General features: G+C 37.1%; 1 protein-coding gene across 1 annotated transcript; it reads left to right on the forward strand.

Annotated features, from left to right (window-relative positions):
- The first annotated feature begins 2,815 nt into the window (after nucleotides 1-2,815).
- LOC109063223 (ADP-ribosylation factor 1-like) lies at nucleotides 2,816-16,750 on the forward strand. The gene is made up of 5 exons (XM_042721964.1): nucleotides 2,816-2,965; nucleotides 12,766-12,923; nucleotides 13,206-13,316; nucleotides 13,649-13,773; nucleotides 14,654-16,750. Exons 2-5 carry the CDS (start codon nucleotides 12,776-12,778, stop codon nucleotides 14,813-14,815), a joined length of 546 nt encoding a protein of 181 aa, XP_042577898.1. The 5' UTR covers nucleotides 2,816-2,965; nucleotides 12,766-12,775; the 3' UTR covers nucleotides 14,816-16,750.
- The last annotated feature ends 1,144 nt before the right edge of the window (nucleotides 16,751-17,894 follow it).

The raw sequence follows: 17,894 nt of genomic DNA on the forward strand, positions 1-17,894 counted from the left end.
CCCGTTTGGGCATATTTCTTTGTCACTGCTTTTGGTGCAACTTAAAGGAAGCTTCAGCCTAAAAATAGAATTAGCTTAATTAACTTAATGGCAGACTCTCCAGGTACCAAGCTTTTATAACAGTACTTTCAAATCATCAGAGCCCACTGCTTACACAGAAGAGTATAATTTCCAATAAATAAATCAACAACAAAAACAGTAGCTTCAGATCTTCAGTGAATTGACAGTAGTTAGTTGTAGCTTTGTGGCTTCAGTGGACTGGCTATTGCTTGGTTTTGTCTTATCTGTAGCACCCTCTGCTGACTGGACTTTACTCTGTCTACACACCTGGTCAGAATCGTTGGTACCCTTGGTAAATATGATCAAAGAAGGCTGTGAAAATAAGGCTGCATTGATAATCATTTTGATCTTTTATTTTAAAAAAACACAAAAATCTAACCTTTCATTGGAGAATAAGAATTTTAAAATGGGGGGAAATATCATTATGAAATAAATGTTTTTTCTCAAATAGATGTTAGACACAATTACTGGTACCCCTAGAAAAACTTATGAGTAAAATATCTGTCAAGTTTATTCCCATTCATGTTTACAATTTTGAGCACTCCGGGGTGATTATGAACATGAAATCATCCAGCTCTGGCTTCCTGTTTCACAGAAATATAAATAGAAGGGAAAACAAAGTCCAAATGAATCACCCATCACAATGAGAAAAACCAAAGAATATATTTCTGATGTGCAGCAAAAGATAATTGAGCTTCACAAATTAGAAATTGGCTTTAAGAAAAGAGCTAGAGCAGTGGAAATCCCCATTTCCAGCTTCAGGGCGATAATTAAGAATTTCCAAACAACAGAAAATGTTATGAATCTGCCTAGAAGAGGACGTGTGTCTAAATCATCCTAATGCATGATGAGGAGGAGAGTCTGAGTGGTTAAAGACTCTCAAAGGATCACAGCTGGAGTGAAAAAAGTTAAGTTTCTGGGTCAGAAAACCGTTTAAAAAATGATCAAACAGCACCTACACCACATGTTGTTTGGGAGGGCTTCAAGAAAAAAAATCAAGAAAAGAAAATGCTTTAACCAAAAACTATCTTTAGCATATTCAGTTATCGAACACGACTGGAACTTCAAATGGGAATGGCTTCTATGGTCAGATGTAAAAAAAAAAAAAAGCTTTTCAGCAGCAAACACTCAAGATGGGTTTGGTGAACACAGGGATAAAAAGTTCCCCTTGTGTACAATGAAATATACTGCTGTATTTTTAATGTTGTGGGCCTATATTTCTGCTGGAGGTCCTGGACATCTTGTTTAGACACGACATCTTTGATTCTATCAAATAACAAAAAAACAAAACAAAACAAAAAAACAGATAAAAAAATTCAAAAAGTGACTGACTCTGTTAGAAATCTTATAATGGGCCATATTTGGATCTTCCAACTGGACAATAATCCAAAAACAACAGGTCACTGGGCACAAAACCAAGCTTCTGCCATGGCCATTCCAATCCTCTGACCTGAACCCTATAGAAAATGAATGTGGTGAATCGGGGAGTCTGAAGGATCTGGAGTGGTTGAATGAAGGAATGGTCTCTGATCTCTTGTCAGGCGTTCTCTAACCTCATCAGGCATTATAAGAGAAAAACTCCTATACTATTTTGGAAAATGGAGGTTTCAAAAATGACTGAATAAAAGGGTACCAATAATTGTGTCCAATGTGTATTAGAGAAAAACATATTATGTCATAATGATATTTCCCCCCATTTTAAATTCTTATTCTCCAATGAAAGGTTAAATTTTTGTGATTTTTTTAAATAAAAGATCAAAAGGATTAACAATGAAGATTTATTTCCACAGCCTTCTTTGTTCATATTTACCAAGGGTACCAACAATTCTGACCACATGTGTATATTCTGCAGAATTAATGCTGTATCGCTCACTGGATCAAGAAGAATATACCATCTGATGGACTCTTTTATGATTTGATGCTATTCATATATTCATGACCAGTACGTCATCCCGATTTAAGACAAAAATGACTAATAAATAAATAAATAAAGTAATAAAAGAAAAGTGTTAAACAAGTATGTTTAAATAATGTTATCTAAGTATCTGTGTTATTTAGCATCACTGAGATACTTATATAGGGTTTATAAATTAAGATAATATTTTATTTTATATTTTCCCTTTTAATTTTATTTAAAGTTGTAGTAGTTTTGTTGTGTGTTTTGTCATTTTTATTATTAATCTTTTTTTCTTTTCTTTTTTTTTTAAATATGTCTACATTTTTCAAAGATGTGTATTGTTGCCCTGGCTACTAGTTAAAATAAAAGTTGAAGTCTTTCTGTTATTTATTTTATTTCACTAAGTGTTAAATGGTTTAGGTTTTTTTTAACCATGCTAAGTATTTGCATAAAGGATTGAATATATGAAAAAAAGCCTATTATTATTATTATTATTATTATTATTATTATTATTATTATTATTATTATTCTTACAGGCGATATAGGACAAGCACCTGACACGTTGTGCCATCTTTGCCACTAAAAGGTAACCTCATACAGTATACATACCTACATGGTAACGTTACAGGATACACTCAAAGCAGCTATTCTGTCAAATATTTATAAAATCTTCTTCCAACACAACCTTCAATTAAATTATCCATTTACTCTATAACTGGTAATCCCTCTGGTTAGCGCGGTTCGAAACCATCACTTTGCTAAACATATTCAGGTCGACTCCTCAGTTTTCAGTTTGCATGGGAAGAGGAGGCATGTACACGCGTACCTCGGCCCTCACGCCCGAATGGGGCGGGGTTTCGCATACACTTTGGACAACGTGATTCGACAACACTTGCGCGAGGGCGGGGCCCATGACGCCACTGTCTTCGGACTAAAGAAAGACGCCATTTTGTTTTTAGCGGTGAGGAGGAGAACCGGGAAAAAATTGTAGCGAAACTGCACCAAAAGGTAAATAATACCGAAAGTGACATATTTTGTGTTGTCATTCGAACGTATGTCTTACAGAGGTCTTTTAGTGTACCTGTCGTCTACACGTGGCTAACAGAAAACCAGGCTTGGGTTGTGAATGATCATTTCTGTCCGGGAGGCTAACATGCTAACTAACGGATGTTTGCTTAGCTGATGTGGAACTGCACCACCAGTTCGCGGCTACTTAACTGAATATACTGACATTTTCAGCGCTCCCCTTTCGCGTAAATATGTCTTACCGTCTTCAAAAATTGTATAGCTCCTCAAGAGTGAGCGGAGTGAAATAAGTAGCTGCCAAATAAACCGTAGAGTGATCTAACGTTAGTTAGCCTGCGCCCTTAGCACATAGCAGACGACAAGGCGTCGCTCGCGACACAAGCAGAACGCTCCCTTAAAATGAACGCGGACGGTCTACATCGATTATGCGATCTAGTTTGTCTCGTAGCAGTGTAAATAGAAATGGTTGAGAAATTGAACGGACTATTAGATCACAGTGACTCAAATTCGGGCACACAGACTCGTATGCAGGCACTGTGCGTGTGAATGATCCTTAGGCCGTGTTTGAGATCGTTCCGCACGAAGAAACTGACGATTATTCTGTCGCGTATTTCAGATCTTAAGTATTTGTTTGTTTGTTTTTGAGAGTTCGCCATAAGTGATGCATGTATTATAGTTGGTAAGAGGCTCTGTGCATGTCTAGAGTGGTTTGTTTTTGACAAGTGAGAACAGGTTTGATCCAGTCTTTGGCATCGTGAGAAATTATAAATGACGGAATCTATAGAGTCGAATAAAGTGTAATCGTAGTTCGCTGGTAATAATAATAATTCATTTAACTTCTTGGTCAGATTGGAAAAGCAGATCTGTTTTTATAATTGTGGTTGTACCACTTGTATTGAATTGAAAGGTGTTTCTCAAGCAAGCACAGCCTCTCAGTCACTCTTGATTATGAATGACAGACTGACGTGTTGATTTCTAGTTAGGAAGCATTTCTCGCTTTTCTTCGTGGTGTCTGTTGCAACATTGAAACTGTGGAAAGGATCAGATCTTGTCATGTGATTTTTTTTTTTTTCTTCTCCTCTGGCCTCTGTTATGCTCTCACTTCCTAGTATGCCTGATAAATGTGTTGTCGTAACCATTTCAGTCTTTGATCTATTTGCACGTGATGAGCATTTTCATTTCCATGTAGGAATACCTCATATTTTGAATAAATGCTGTTCTTTTTAACTTTTTATTCATCAAAGAATCCTAAAAAAAAGTATCGCAGTTTCCCAAAAAATATTTGGCAGCACAACTGTAGCTAACATTGATAATTCTTATCATAAATCAGCATATTAGAATGATTTATTAAGGATCTTGTGACACTTTATACTGGAGTAATAATGGCTGATGTAAATTCAGCTTTGCATCACAGAAATAAATTATATTTTAAATGATTTTAAAAAAAGTCTTACTTATCCCAAATTTTAAATGGTTGTGTGTGTGTGTGTGTATAATATATTTTAATTAGGGGTGCTCCCCTCAGGATTTTTGAGGCTAATTGCTGATCACAGAAAGCAGTATCTGCGGATACGATCACCAATACCAGTGCAACTGATCTGTAGCTGTTTACTACAAACACAACATCTATCCATTATTTTGATTTCAGATCCAAACATTGCTACTTAAAATGCTTTTTTAGCATCGTGATCCTTTTTTTTACACAGTACAGTAATAAAACCTTTCATAGATGTGTTTAAACGCAATAAATATAAGAAACACTATTCAATGCTATTTACTTTTGCATTTGCTTCTAGATTGATATATGAAGTTGCTCCAGCAAGTGGCAAAACATTTAAACTAGTTTTCTTACATTATCAAAAAAATTCTAAATTAAAAATTACCATTGACATAAACTGTCAGTTCTACTGACTTTTTTTTTTTCATTTAATTCTTTATTACAAGCAATCCTGTGGTTCAAAAAAAAAAATTTTCTACCTCCTCGAGTGCCATCAGTTATTGCCTTGTTTATATAAAAGTGCTTTTAACCTAGTCAAAAAGGTTTATGTGTTGACTGTGAAACACAGTAGACTTAATTATATGTATTTATGTTCATATTTACAAACAGTGCACTGTTACTTTTATTCTTCACTTGCTAAAATAGACTCGTTGTGGAAACGATCGCTTCACTGCTGCAGACACACCGTGTGCTCATGGAACATTTTATCTTTGAAATTATCTCACAGAAAGTTTTGTAATTATTTTTAGAAGTTATTTAATGAAGAAATATGAATTGAACCTCACCTTCAGCATTATAATGATTTCACCCACACCAGACAGAAACTGAGATGGTGTCATGCCAAACCTCTCACGGCAGCTCATCAGCTTGAGATCGGTTTTTTGAGATCTGCCTTTTTAGAGACCGCCAATCAAACTTCCCAATGCGATTATCGGCCGATAGTAATTGGTAGCCAATCAACCGGGGCAACCCTAATATATATATCAATGTTTCCCATTCATAACTAGACTGTGACGGCACGGTGCGCCACAGTTTCACAATAAACTGGAGATATATTTATACTGCATTATATATTTATTCTAACATAAAAGTTCTTTAACGTTGTGTTTCACGCCATTGTTTTGGCTCAGTATCTGTCAAACTAATTAAAACTGAAAGAGTAATATGACTTATCAAGTCTGTTTGCACTGCTTGTTTCAAAGTGAAGTGCACCCTTTGTGCACGTAATCGGCTCGTGATCCGGTGTTTTCTGCATCTCAGAGCGACTCAGTTCACAGTCACTGCAGTGGACTCAGTTATTGAATGTGCTGTGGGTTTAGTGCACATTTGGGAACGCAATGGCCACCAGTTATGCTTTATTTTTACATTTGCATAATTTTCATCATTTTAGTGGCCAAATGTTTACAGTATTTCATTAAATAACTAATGTTTGTAAACCTGTTTTCAGGGAAGCTGGAGTTTTTCGCCAAAATAAGTTCAACTGAAGTTTCCTCCAATATAAAAGCTCAAGGATTTATCTCTTGCAAGCATGGCCTAAAATTAACAGATGCGCACAGAGAAAATAATGTACAGGCAAAGCAAGCTTACTGCTCGGAAGAAAAATATAGAGTGGGGGTTTATATAAATGTATTTCTGAAGGGAACTGCCTTCACAAAAGATGACATTTCAATGTAATTTTTCTCCTTCTTATAACTGCTGATTAGAGGTCGGCCGATATATCGGGCCGATATTTGTCATTTTTTAATATATCGGCATCGGCCGATATCCATGTTTAGTAGCGCCGATTTAAATTCAGGCACGTCGGCGGGCAGCCCCGTGTTATTGGTGCGGTGGAAAGTGCTGCTGCCGCATGTGAAGGACCCCAAGCCAAAACTTTTGGAAGATTCAACAACAGTCCTGGGAGATAAAGGTAGTCAGAGAATTTCACTCTGTAAATGAGGTGGAGTAGGTGGCAGTTCTCACAAACACTGCAGCGTGATTGAGGGCTCCGTTACTCCGCCCCCGCTCACAGACAGCACCGTGCTCGGAGAGACAGCTGTCCCGGAGCAGCACAGAACGGTGAATGACATTTGTTCGGAAGCATGGTTTGATGCAGACAATAGCCAAGTTTCCATCCAACTCATTTGCATTTAGGGATGTCAATATTTGATCATTTCCATGATTGATCGTCGTTTAAATTAACAATCAATGAATAAGCTTAATGCTGCAAAATGCGTCTGCAGCGGTATTATTATTATGTGCAAAAGCCATTCGGAAAAAAAAGCTTTCTCACCCAAATTAAAGGGGTTTTAGTCTGAATAAAATGCTAGTAGCAGGACTGTAAAATGAATATGTGATTATGATCATTTGATAAAATGAAGAGAGCGCACTGTACATTTGAGATCATTTTATTTTGTTGACTGTTTTCCATCAAGGAGACCGCTGAATGCGCCTCTTTAAATGGTTTTGTGGTGCTCGTTGTTGTATTTTAAAACGCAATTGCAATGTTTTCAAATGACACTATAGTATTAAAAATAAAATTATCCCAAACGTAGGCTAACTGCGGCGCTTGTGGCTGTGCTGCGCAGTCAGTGAACCGTTTTTTTCACATTAAACATTTTATGCGAGTATTAATGACCAGTACTTTATTTGATCCGGTTCTGCAAAATGTTCGATTTTGAATTTTTGCATTCCGGTAGGCCTATTTGTTTTTAAAAAATCCTACATTTACAGTGCATTAGATCGTGACAGTGCATGTGTGCGTGCACACGAGGATGAGCGAGCGCGGGTTTGGCTAGATGTATTTGGAGGTTGTTGCTCACGTCTCGTTCTGCATATATCCAAACGTTTCCATATTCGCAATGTATCTGAATGTTAAACTATAATATTTTTTATTTTTTTAATGTAAACTAGACGAAAAAGATCATCCTCTTCACATGAGCAAAAACGTCCTTGGCATAACAGCAGAGTGAACCGGTATACTACGGTCTATTTAAACTGACCAGTGTAACCTTTTATATGTTTGGTTGACTGTACTTAATCTTATTAATGAACAGACTGCGATCTAAGTTTGAAGTTAGAATGCACTTTAGATGTTCTGTGTCATTTATACCAAACACAAATGTTGCTGGTTGCTAGTGTGTTTGCAGCACTACTATTATTTATTTTTAATATATTTTATTTTTTATATTTTTCAGTTTAATTGATTTTTATTTATAAAATTTAATTTATTTTATTTAAATGTATATTTAAGTTTACATTTATGTTCCAAAAAACTTGAAAAATTTTGCTTGATAAATGCTCTAAAACTTTTATGTAAATGATTGACTTTTTATATATATATATATATATATATATTACCTGTTTTATATATTTAATACTTGGTCAGTTTATTGATTTGTTTGGTTAACTTTAGATAATAATTTTTTTTTTTTTTTTTTTTAATACCGTGCAGTGCACAAAATTAAGATTCGAGAGATGTCAGTGCTCAATAAATGATGATAAGTTTAGAAATGTTGTGCATCCACTTATTATTAGTGTGACATTTTAGCATGCAAATGAGGGGGAAAACTTCAAGATATCGGCCCTAAAAATCGGCAGCACATATCGGCCATCGGCTGACCCTGACCTCTAAACATCGGCATCGGCTATAGAAAAACCCATATCGGTCGATCTCTACTTTTAATGTCTCGAGGCCTGTTTCATAAAACAAGTTAACCAAATAAGCCAGGCTTATTTCAGTTAGTCTGACTCATTTTCAAGTGATTGGGTTCTATAAAGCAAATTTAACATAGGCCTAGATCAAGCTTAAGGCCGGGACACACCAAGCCGACTTCAAAGAACTAGCGGCGATTAAAGCTGACGGTGTTGTCGCCTCACGTCGGCAACGTCGGACCAAAAAGCTGCGCTGGAACACACCACACAGACTACAGCCGATGGCAAACTAACAAGTGCATTCTGCACATGCATGTGATGAATTAACTGTCTATATCAGCAGCTATCAATAGTATATATTTGTCATTCAAAAGGGGAAACCGAAACAAAGATATACCAGATAAACACAGATATATGAAACGTAAACAAAGCAGCGCTTGCTTACTATTTTGAATATCAGTGTTGACAACTTTAATCATTTTAAGCGGCTCATGTTGTTATGAAAACATTTGCGTATTAGAATGATTGGGAAAGATCACGTTACATTTAAACAGCCTTCTGTCTGTACCGCCTTCATTTACGTGCTTATTTTCATCACTTTCGCTTTAATTCGCTTTAATAACATCCAATCAGAGCTCTTATTCTCGCCGACGGTCCCGCAGACGTGAGCCTGACGAGAGCCGATGAGTGGAACCAAACAAACTAGCCTGACTGTCGCTCGCCGTCGGCCCCGACGTTGACCAACGGCCAATCGTCGGCTTGGTGTGTCCCGCCCTTGAGTCACTGTGGCAACTTATGGTGGGAAACTAACCTGGTCTAGGACCAGGCTTACTGTCAGGCTAGGGCTGGGCGATATATCTAACGATATGATCATGCGCATCTAGTCAGTAAATCTGGTTCTGTGATTACCACTAAATCGCCATCACCTGCTTTCAAATGGAGCGGCATTTAATAGACAGAGCCGTAGTTCACTGACAAGGTACGCAATATCGCGTTCATTATCGCAGATGAATCGCCTTCAGTAATGAAAGCGATATTGCGTAGCTTGTCAGTGAGCTATGGCTCTGTCTATTAAATGCCGCTCCATTTGAAAGCAGGTGATGGCGATTTAGCGGTAATCACGGAACCAGATTTACTGACTAGATGCGCATGATCATATCGTTACATATATCGCCCAGCCCTATGTCAGGCTAAGCTAAGCTCCTCTACTAACCAATAGGAACGTAATGTCTCACATACTATTATTTGACTTAAAATAATAATAATAATTTTTTACAGTTTCTAGCCATGCAGCCTTTCTCTCTGGTTGTATTACAGCTGTACCTTTTATAGTTTGCAGAACAGATAGCAGAACATTAGAACATTACAATCTAGAATTGCTCTTTAAAGCATTAAAATAACTAAATTAAAAGTTAAAATCACTGAATTAAAAATGAAAATAAATAATAAAGAAAATTAGTATATTTTAACTGCTATAAGAAACACACATTTACTCATTTGAGCTTAGTAATTAGTACTGTAACCTACTAGCTTACATTTGATTTACCTATTACAATAGTCCACTTACAGTTACTGCTATCTACATCTCAAATGCATTAAACAGCACAGATAATATTCACTGTTTGTCATGGTGGATCGATTTTGATCCATGATGGACATTAACAGGGCTTAAAGTTCTGCACCGTGCCGGATCTCTGGCATGTGGCATTTGGCTGCGGGGAAAAAAAAATCTTCCTACATTTAAAAACACTTGTTGATATCATGTTCAATTTCATGAGTTCACCTACCAATGTGTGAGAGGAACAAAGCTTTCACTATCAACCAAACTAACATTACTAGACAACTCATTTCCTTGTATTTGCAGGGACTTCTTCCAGTGATGTGGCCCCCTTGTAGTGTACATAATTTAAACAAAAAAGGGTGTTTTTCAAATAGTTTGAGGGTTAAGTAGTAGCTTTGTTCTGTTGGGACTTTGTTTCAACTCTAGTGTCTCTGCATTCTGAAGCCCCACCTCTCTTCTTTTTACACAGAGGACACTGCTCTCACAATATCAGTGGGTGTGTTCTCACACCATTCTTAGCGTTTAACTTTTGTGCCACAATTAGACTTGGTAGACAAAGTACATTCCTTCAGATTAAGTACTTGTAAACAACATCTTCATCTTTTGTGCTGCTGCAGTCTTCTGAATTATTTTGCACAATGTATTTTGCATAGGGCAGGGTATCTCTAACTGCTTCACAATACAGTACGCATTGAAATACACGTCACAGTTCAAAATGTTGCAGTGCAACATGGCATCATAATTGAATCATGATTTTGAGTGGCAAACGCATAAGAGAAGCTCATTGAATCAGTTTCAGTCTCTCTGCATTTTAAAATTTATCTGGATCCCTTTTTTTTCTTCATTTTTTAATTTTTCACAACTTCTTTTAAATTGTTAAATTCAATTTTATTAGTCAAAAAGTCTAATTAATTAAAATCATGAAACTTACACATTTTCACATCAATTTATCAAAAGTTTAACAAAAATTACATGTTTAGGGCCCTATGAAATGCTTTAATTTTTTTTTCTCTCCATAATTTTTTTCGTTACCAAATTCTGTGTTTTAGCATGTCTAATTAGTTGAATGCATAAAACAACTTATTTTATTTATTTATTTATTTATTTATTTATTTTTTTTAAGTAGATTTATGAATTTTTTTCCCCTCAGAAATTCTGTGTTGTGCATTTAAAATTTTCTGGTTATCAAATGAAGGCAAGAAACATTACTTTTATTTATCTTTTAATTATTGAAAATAAAGCAACCTTAATTTTTTGGCAAACTAAGGGGATTTACTATTAAAATTAAAACATGGAAGAAATGTTGTCTGATTATTCCTTAAAAATAATGTTTGCTTAATTTTAGTAGTAGTAGGCTATGTACATTAGGCTATGTACACTATTGAAAAATAGTAATACATTTCTGGCACAATGTCTTCAAATCAAATCGGACTTTTTGACGGGTTCCGTGAATACCTTTACAGTTCTGTGTATGTGATATGACGCTAGTTTTACTTTAATCAAACAGTCAAATGCTCATGAAGTGGCTCTCAGAGCAGTTCTGGAGATGTTTTTCATGTGTTTACATCCTCATTTAGTAAAACGGCAGACGCAGAAATCACCGCTAACGTCATGCGTGCTTCAGTATGTGTGTAATAAATGAAACCGCGCGTCTGCGCCTTTCATTCACACAGAGACATGCAGATCATGAAGGATTCATATATATAAATAATCTTTTTGCAACTTAATATTTACAGATACTAGTACATATCATAATCTGATTTACTTGTAATGGCCTACTTTTGATTAATTCATCCAAACTTTGACAAATTCCATGACGTTCTGCATTAAACAGTAAATTCTGTTTTTTTGACTGGATTCCGCCATTCCGACTGCGTTTTCCACATTGCGGAAATCATAGGGCCCTACACTCTATGTGTGGCGGCATTTCCCCTGGGAAATATATATATATTGAGAATGAGTGTATATATATATATCATTCTCTCAGGCTGCCACAAATAAATCAATGTATAGGGAAACACTGACGTCTCATATAATTTAGGCTCATTAAAGGAGAGATGTACTGATGGGCTGAATAGGGATATGGTGGCCTCATTGTCAAAAACTGAAGTTTATCGCTTGAGTTACATTTGGGATTAGAGTGTAACTCAGCTGATGGGGACCAGGCTCTCCAGCCCTCTTTCTCTGTGTCTCTGATTAATTCAGAGGGCAGGTGTCTCCTCTTACAGGTTTGTCAGGTTTCTGGTTACCTCATGTACTCTTCTTTCCACCAGTGGTATCTTCCATTCACATGATCACTAGGCCTTTTGTTTCTCTGACTCCCCTTCCCCCTCTTTTCTCTTCACATGGTGAATCAGCCCACACCTACAGTCAGATGTTCCCCAGAGTCAGATGTGGTTGAACCATGACAAGCATTCATGGCACGGAGAATGCTTAATCAGTTCTTGTGTAAATGATTGTGCCATTTGGGTTTTTAACTTTTTGATACTATGCATTTATTTAGCAGATACCCAAACTTATATCAGTGTTTTGAGGTGGAGTGCTTTGCAGCATCACCCCTTGCAGTGTTTAAGCTTCTGTTTTTCAGTTTACACCCTGATCAGTACTATTATGTGACACCATCTTCAGGCAGTCAAAATATTGTTTGCAAGTAGAAAAGTAGTTGTTGTTTTTATTTGGTGAGTAATTTCAATTGGATGGTGACTTGAATGAGGTGCTTTAGACCTTATGTAGCTCCGTCTCTTCAACGTTGCACTAGTTAAACGCTGCACTTTTCTGTCTTCCTTTTGTATTTCCGCAGCATGAAGGTAAGGTTGTACAAATTTATGAATGAACGGCTCGCTTTAAAATCTTCATAGTCTACTGACATTTGTTATGACATCCACTTCAAACTTTACAATGCACATGATAACTTTCATTAACTCTACAGTGAGTGAATCCACATCACCAGTTAATTACTCTTCAAAACTCTGCTATAGCACTACCGCAAAAACAGAAGTTCAAAGACAAAATTCTAAAGATGGCTGCACACTAGTTTCTCTGACGCATAAGGTGTATAACCCCATCTACCTTCTCTGTTCCTCTCTGCAGATCTGCCACCATGGGGAATATGTTTGCAGGCCTCTTTAAGAATCTCTTTGGGAAGAAAGAGATGAGAATTCTGATGGTGGGCTTGGATGCTGCTGGAAAGACCACCATCCTGTACAAACTGAAACTGGGAGAAATAGTCACCACCATCCCCACTATCGGTCTGTGGTTATTACACTTTTACTCTGCTTGTATTTACCTGTATTTTTAACTTGTATTTTGCTTTTATTCATTGTCCCTCCCCTCTCTCATTCCATCTCTGTGTGTCCTTTCGTATCTCTCTATCCCATCTCTTTCTCTGCTGTCTGTGTGTATATATTAATATATATATTAGAGCGGGGCCCCAGCCTGAGAGACAAGAAGTTCATGCTTTTTAGCCCTCATTCCATCTGCCCCTCTTTTCTTTGAAACAGTTTATAACTTGCCCCCTCTTCTCTTTGCAGGTTTTAATGTAGAGACGGTAGAGTATAAGAACATCAGCTTCACTGTGTGGGATGTGGGTGGTCAGGATAAGATCCGGCCACTTTGGAGGCACTATTTCCAGAACACACAAGGTCAGTGTCCACACATACACACTTATCCCTTTTTCATCAAGGCAGTTTGAGTGCTGGATCAGAGTCAGAGCCTAGTTTCAAATTGGTTCTTTGCCTTTCAACACCCAAATCACCAGCACCGAACTAGGAATAGTGGTTCGTTAGTAGCACCAAAACATTGCTGGTCTAGAAGTAAGAACTGCTTGCGTCAGGGGCTGGGACCAACTCTGAACCGTCAATAGCATTGGTTCTGAACTAGCACCCGGTAAATGCTGGTGAAAAAAGGATAACAGAGAAAAAGGTATGGAGCAACTCTTAAGCGCATACTCAGTCTCTCACTGTCTGTTCCACAGGCCTGATTTTTGTTGTGGACAGTAACGATAGGGAGCGAGTGAATGAGGCAAGGGAGGAGTTGACGAGGATGCTGGCGGAGGACGAGTTGAGAGATGCTGTGCTGCTGGTCTTTGCCAACAAGCAGGTAAAAGAGAGAAAAAAAAACATTCTCTAAACGCAAGCACCATCAGCAGCCCCAGTATTTATTTGGTTTCTTTTCTGACTTCTGCTAGGGCTGATGTCATTTGTGACTGTTCCATTGATTGGTCTGGATATTAATGGAGTTGATCTTATTTGATTTGATTTAATCAAATTCACCAGCTCTTAATCAAATTCTGATTGGATTTGATTAGATTCCGATTAATGTATATTTCACATTTATAAATTTTGCTTATACTGCTGTTTAAAAGTATTTTTAAAAGAAATTAATACTTTTATTCAGCAGAATTAAACTGATCAAAAGTGAGAGTTAAGACTTTTACATTGTTATAAAATATCCATTTTGAATAAATGCTGTTCTTTTGAACTTTTTTTATTTATCAAAGAATACTGAAAACAAAAATATTATGGTTACACTGGTTACACAAAAATATTAATATTATGATGATAAAAAGAAATGTTTCTTGAGGACCAAATCATCATATTAGAATTATTTCTGATTTGCTGCTGAAAATCCTGCTTTGTCGTCACAGGAATAAATTGCATATTAAAATATATTAAAATTTAAAATGGTTCTATTAAAGTATAATATTTCATGAAAATGCAATTTTTAGTATGTTTTTGTTGAAATAAAAATAGCCCAGGTGAGCATAAGAGACCTTTTTTTTCTTTCTTTCTTTCTTTCTTTCAATGTAAGAAATTCTCTCTCTGTTAATGCTGTAACGAGCCGGGGCTTCAGACTGATTGCAAAGTGCAAAATGCAAAGTGATCTTGGGTTTTTATGAATCAATATTACACATCAAAATTTATATTTTTAAGAAACTCAGTGTTTGATTGCATTGCTCTCTCCATCTCTTCCGCTACAGGATCTGCCCAACGCGATGAACGCAGCCGAGATCACAGACAAGCTTGGCCTTCATTCCCTGCGTCATCGTAACTGGTACATCCAGGCCACCTGCGCCACCAGTGGGGATGGCTTGTACGAAGGGCTCGACTGGCTCTCCAACCAGCTCAAAAACGCTAAATGATCCATTCCAACCTCTCGTCTTCTGTCAGCGCTGTGTGTGTATGAATGTGTGTGAAGGGTGACAGCACTGGTTTCAGTCTTGCCCGGTTGCCCAGTTTATCTATTTCTTTCTCTTGTTCAGTCTTGTATACATCAGAGACTCTGCCCAGTGCTGTCTATAATGCACATGCAAGAGTGTGTGTGTACGTGTATGTGTGTGTGAACTGAGGGTGGGAGTAGCCTTGCTGTGCCTTTCAAAATAGACACTCAGTGTACAGCACGGTTCTCTCTTTCTCTCTCTCTCTTCTCCCTCCTCTCCCCGTGGTTTTCTGCACGCAAAGAATGACCCAGGATGTTAAATATTTGTTACCTAATACACTGAACCCAAACTATAGGCCTGATTTGTCCCTTTCCCAATGTTTAAAGCAATCACGCATGTCTAAAATGTTGCAAGGTGTGAGTTGCCATCCTTTGACCCCACATTTGATAGAACTCATTGTAACCTGCATCAGGTTGGGAAAAAAGAAGGAAAAAAATCAGACAATAAAGTGATATTTCTTTTCCATCCATTCTTCTTCGTGTTATTTGAAAATCATGCTGATGCTTTCCATGTGAACACCAGCTCTCTTTCCCTACTTCGGTCCTCAGTCAAGCGCATTCAAGCACAAGCCTGTGAAACCTTTCGTTTACATAAAGTCAGTTTGTAGAATGTCTTAAACTATTGCCTGTGGGGAAGAAATCATTTGACCCTGAGTGTGTTTTTTTGGGGGGGTCTTGCTGATCATCCAGGCAGATCCCAGGCACTAACTAACAGCCTTACATGTGTTTTGATTGCCATGTAAGAGGCGACTGCAGAAGTGTTTGTGGGAGTAATGAGGGAGTGAGCGCCTTCTGCTGGAGCAGCGAGGCCTTTTGCGAGCTGCTCCCACTCCAGTGATTCTTCTTTTAGCTCTCTTTCTTTTTCGTTTATTGTTGTGATAATTATTTTTTTCATTATTATGGTCTCTTTCAAGTTGTCCTGCATCATATGTACAGTCAGAATCTCATGAGTGTTCAGATGAGGCCGCTAAGGACTTTTTGAAATGCAAGATAGATAGATGAAGATCAGGCTGATCCAGAGTCGCCAACGAGCTCCAGTGGTTCCTTGGTTGGTTCTTTTTGTATGAGAGAATTGCAGAACAGCTGCAGGTCAAAATGCAAACTCAGCCAGCCAGCTATAGTCCTCCCTCTTCCATACTTCACATTTCTTTCCTCCTTCCTTGTTTCTCTTCATCTGTTGATGGCTGCTCTACCTGTTGCAAAAAAACAAAACAAAAAAAAACACGTCACTGATAGAATCAAGCACCAGCAGAGAGTTGTTCGCTTTGAGAATGTGTAGTACATCCATCTTCTAATATTCCAAAAACTGACAAATACGATTTCTTTTCCGTCATATTCCAAAGGCAACTGCATTGTTAAATACAGTATTGCACATTCTGCTGTAAAGATCCCAGTGGTTCTAACCCTGTACTGACCTCTCACAAGGGAATAGGTGACGTTTCACCATGTGTGAAACTTGATAGCATCTTGAATGCATTTTATTCATTTGTTTTCTTCCCCTTTTGTCTGTCACCAAAATTCATGTTTCATAACTCTAATAATAATGTTTTTGGCCTTTTAGTTATTATGATACAGATCTACTGTAGTAGATAAAGATTTATTTGAATAAGCATCATCTATGACAAGTAATTAAAGTGTATGAGTATGAAAATGTATTTAGCTTGCAGATTTCATTTAGCTATCCTATGTTCAGATGTGAAGCTTTAATTTCAAAAATTATGTAAAATAGTAGAAGCAAGGCACGTGTACACATGTTTGTTTTCTTTTACTGAAATGGTTTTTGTTTAGCTTTTTTTAAAAACCCATCTTGTAACATCTGATAAATGCACTATAATAAAGAGATCTCTATTACAATTGATTTGTTGTTTCTTTATTTTACAACTTATCAATATTCGAATCTACATGGTTCCTATTGGTGGAGCTCTGATGTTTCCATGTTGAACTCTAGTTCATCTTCCTGTCATTCATGGTTGTATGTACGTACACTAGTCAACATTTGAAGTGGATCAAAACGTTTCATCAAAGTTGTCCTAAAACAAAATGTGTTCTTGTCTTAGGACAACTTTGGTGAACTTTTTTGATCCACTTCAAATGGTGACTACTATATTTGTTCTATTTCACTTGATTGTTTTAATAGATTGTTTTATGGAGTTATAAAATTCTTTAGCATGTATTCTAATCATGCCTCTTTTTAGGGTGACTTGTAATATTCTGTCCAGGTACTATGGATGAAAAATAGCCATTGGCTAATTCTGGTACACTTACAGAAATGTTTTAATGTACAATGTCCCTGTTAACTAAAATAAATCTTTAGGTGGTGCTGTGGAGCTGATGTTGACAGGGCCAGAGTTACATTATCAAATTGATAAAAATGTGCCTTATAAAAACAAGTAAAAGTTCGAGCTGTCATTATATTATTTGCCTTATCAGTGTGCCTTTTCCAGTATCCTTGATATGTAGACGTCCAAACAGGAAGAACACCAACTTGGAGAATTAATTAAAAGACTTAAGTGGCTTTATTTATATGGTAAAAAAGGCTTTACACTGCCAAAGCATTGGTAACATTTAGTTACAGAAAAATAATTGTGCACACCATTATAAAGATGGCATTAGTTTAAGAGGAGAGCAAGGACATTACAGTTGCAGAACCATGATGTGGTGACAGAAAGCTACACACAACTTCCATTTTAAATAGTGACTACAGCCTATGGCCTGAGCTGCTGGGACAGGCCAGAGACCCGATAGGATCAGTAGTTTAGAAGACAAATGATTTAAGGATTACGGAGAAAAAAAGTCTTTTTTTAAAGATAAAAAACCATAGTAAAATAGAATGAGTTAAAATGGGCCTGGAGAAACAGTGTCAACTCGAGAATAAGACTTGAGCTGCACATAGATTTAAACATCCATCTTCTGCTTTTCTGGGACCCGGTCGTGGTGACAGGAGACCAAGAGGAGCAACCCATGTGTTATCCATTAATACATGTAAAGGCCCTGCAGAAGAG

The sequence above is a fragment of the Cyprinus carpio genome, chromosome A3 (genome assembly GCF_018340385.1).
Source record: "Cyprinus carpio isolate SPL01 chromosome A3, ASM1834038v1, whole genome shotgun sequence".
Taxonomy (NCBI): Eukaryota; Metazoa; Chordata; class Actinopteri; order Cypriniformes; family Cyprinidae; genus Cyprinus; species Cyprinus carpio.

Bases quoted from the DNA above. Each gene is read 5' to 3' on its own strand.
- LOC109063223 (XM_042721964.1), top strand. From the start codon at position 12,776: ATGGGGAATATGTTTGCAGGCCTCTTTAAGAATCTCTTTGGGAAGAAA. The intron at 12,924-13,205 runs GTCTGTGGTTAT...TTCTCTTTGCAG, and splicing joins CACCACCATCCCCACTATCG to GTTTTAATGTAGAGACGGTA. The intron at 13,774-14,653 runs GTAAAAGAGAGA...CTTCCGCTACAG, and splicing joins TGGTCTTTGCCAACAAGCAG to GATCTGCCCAACGCGATGAA.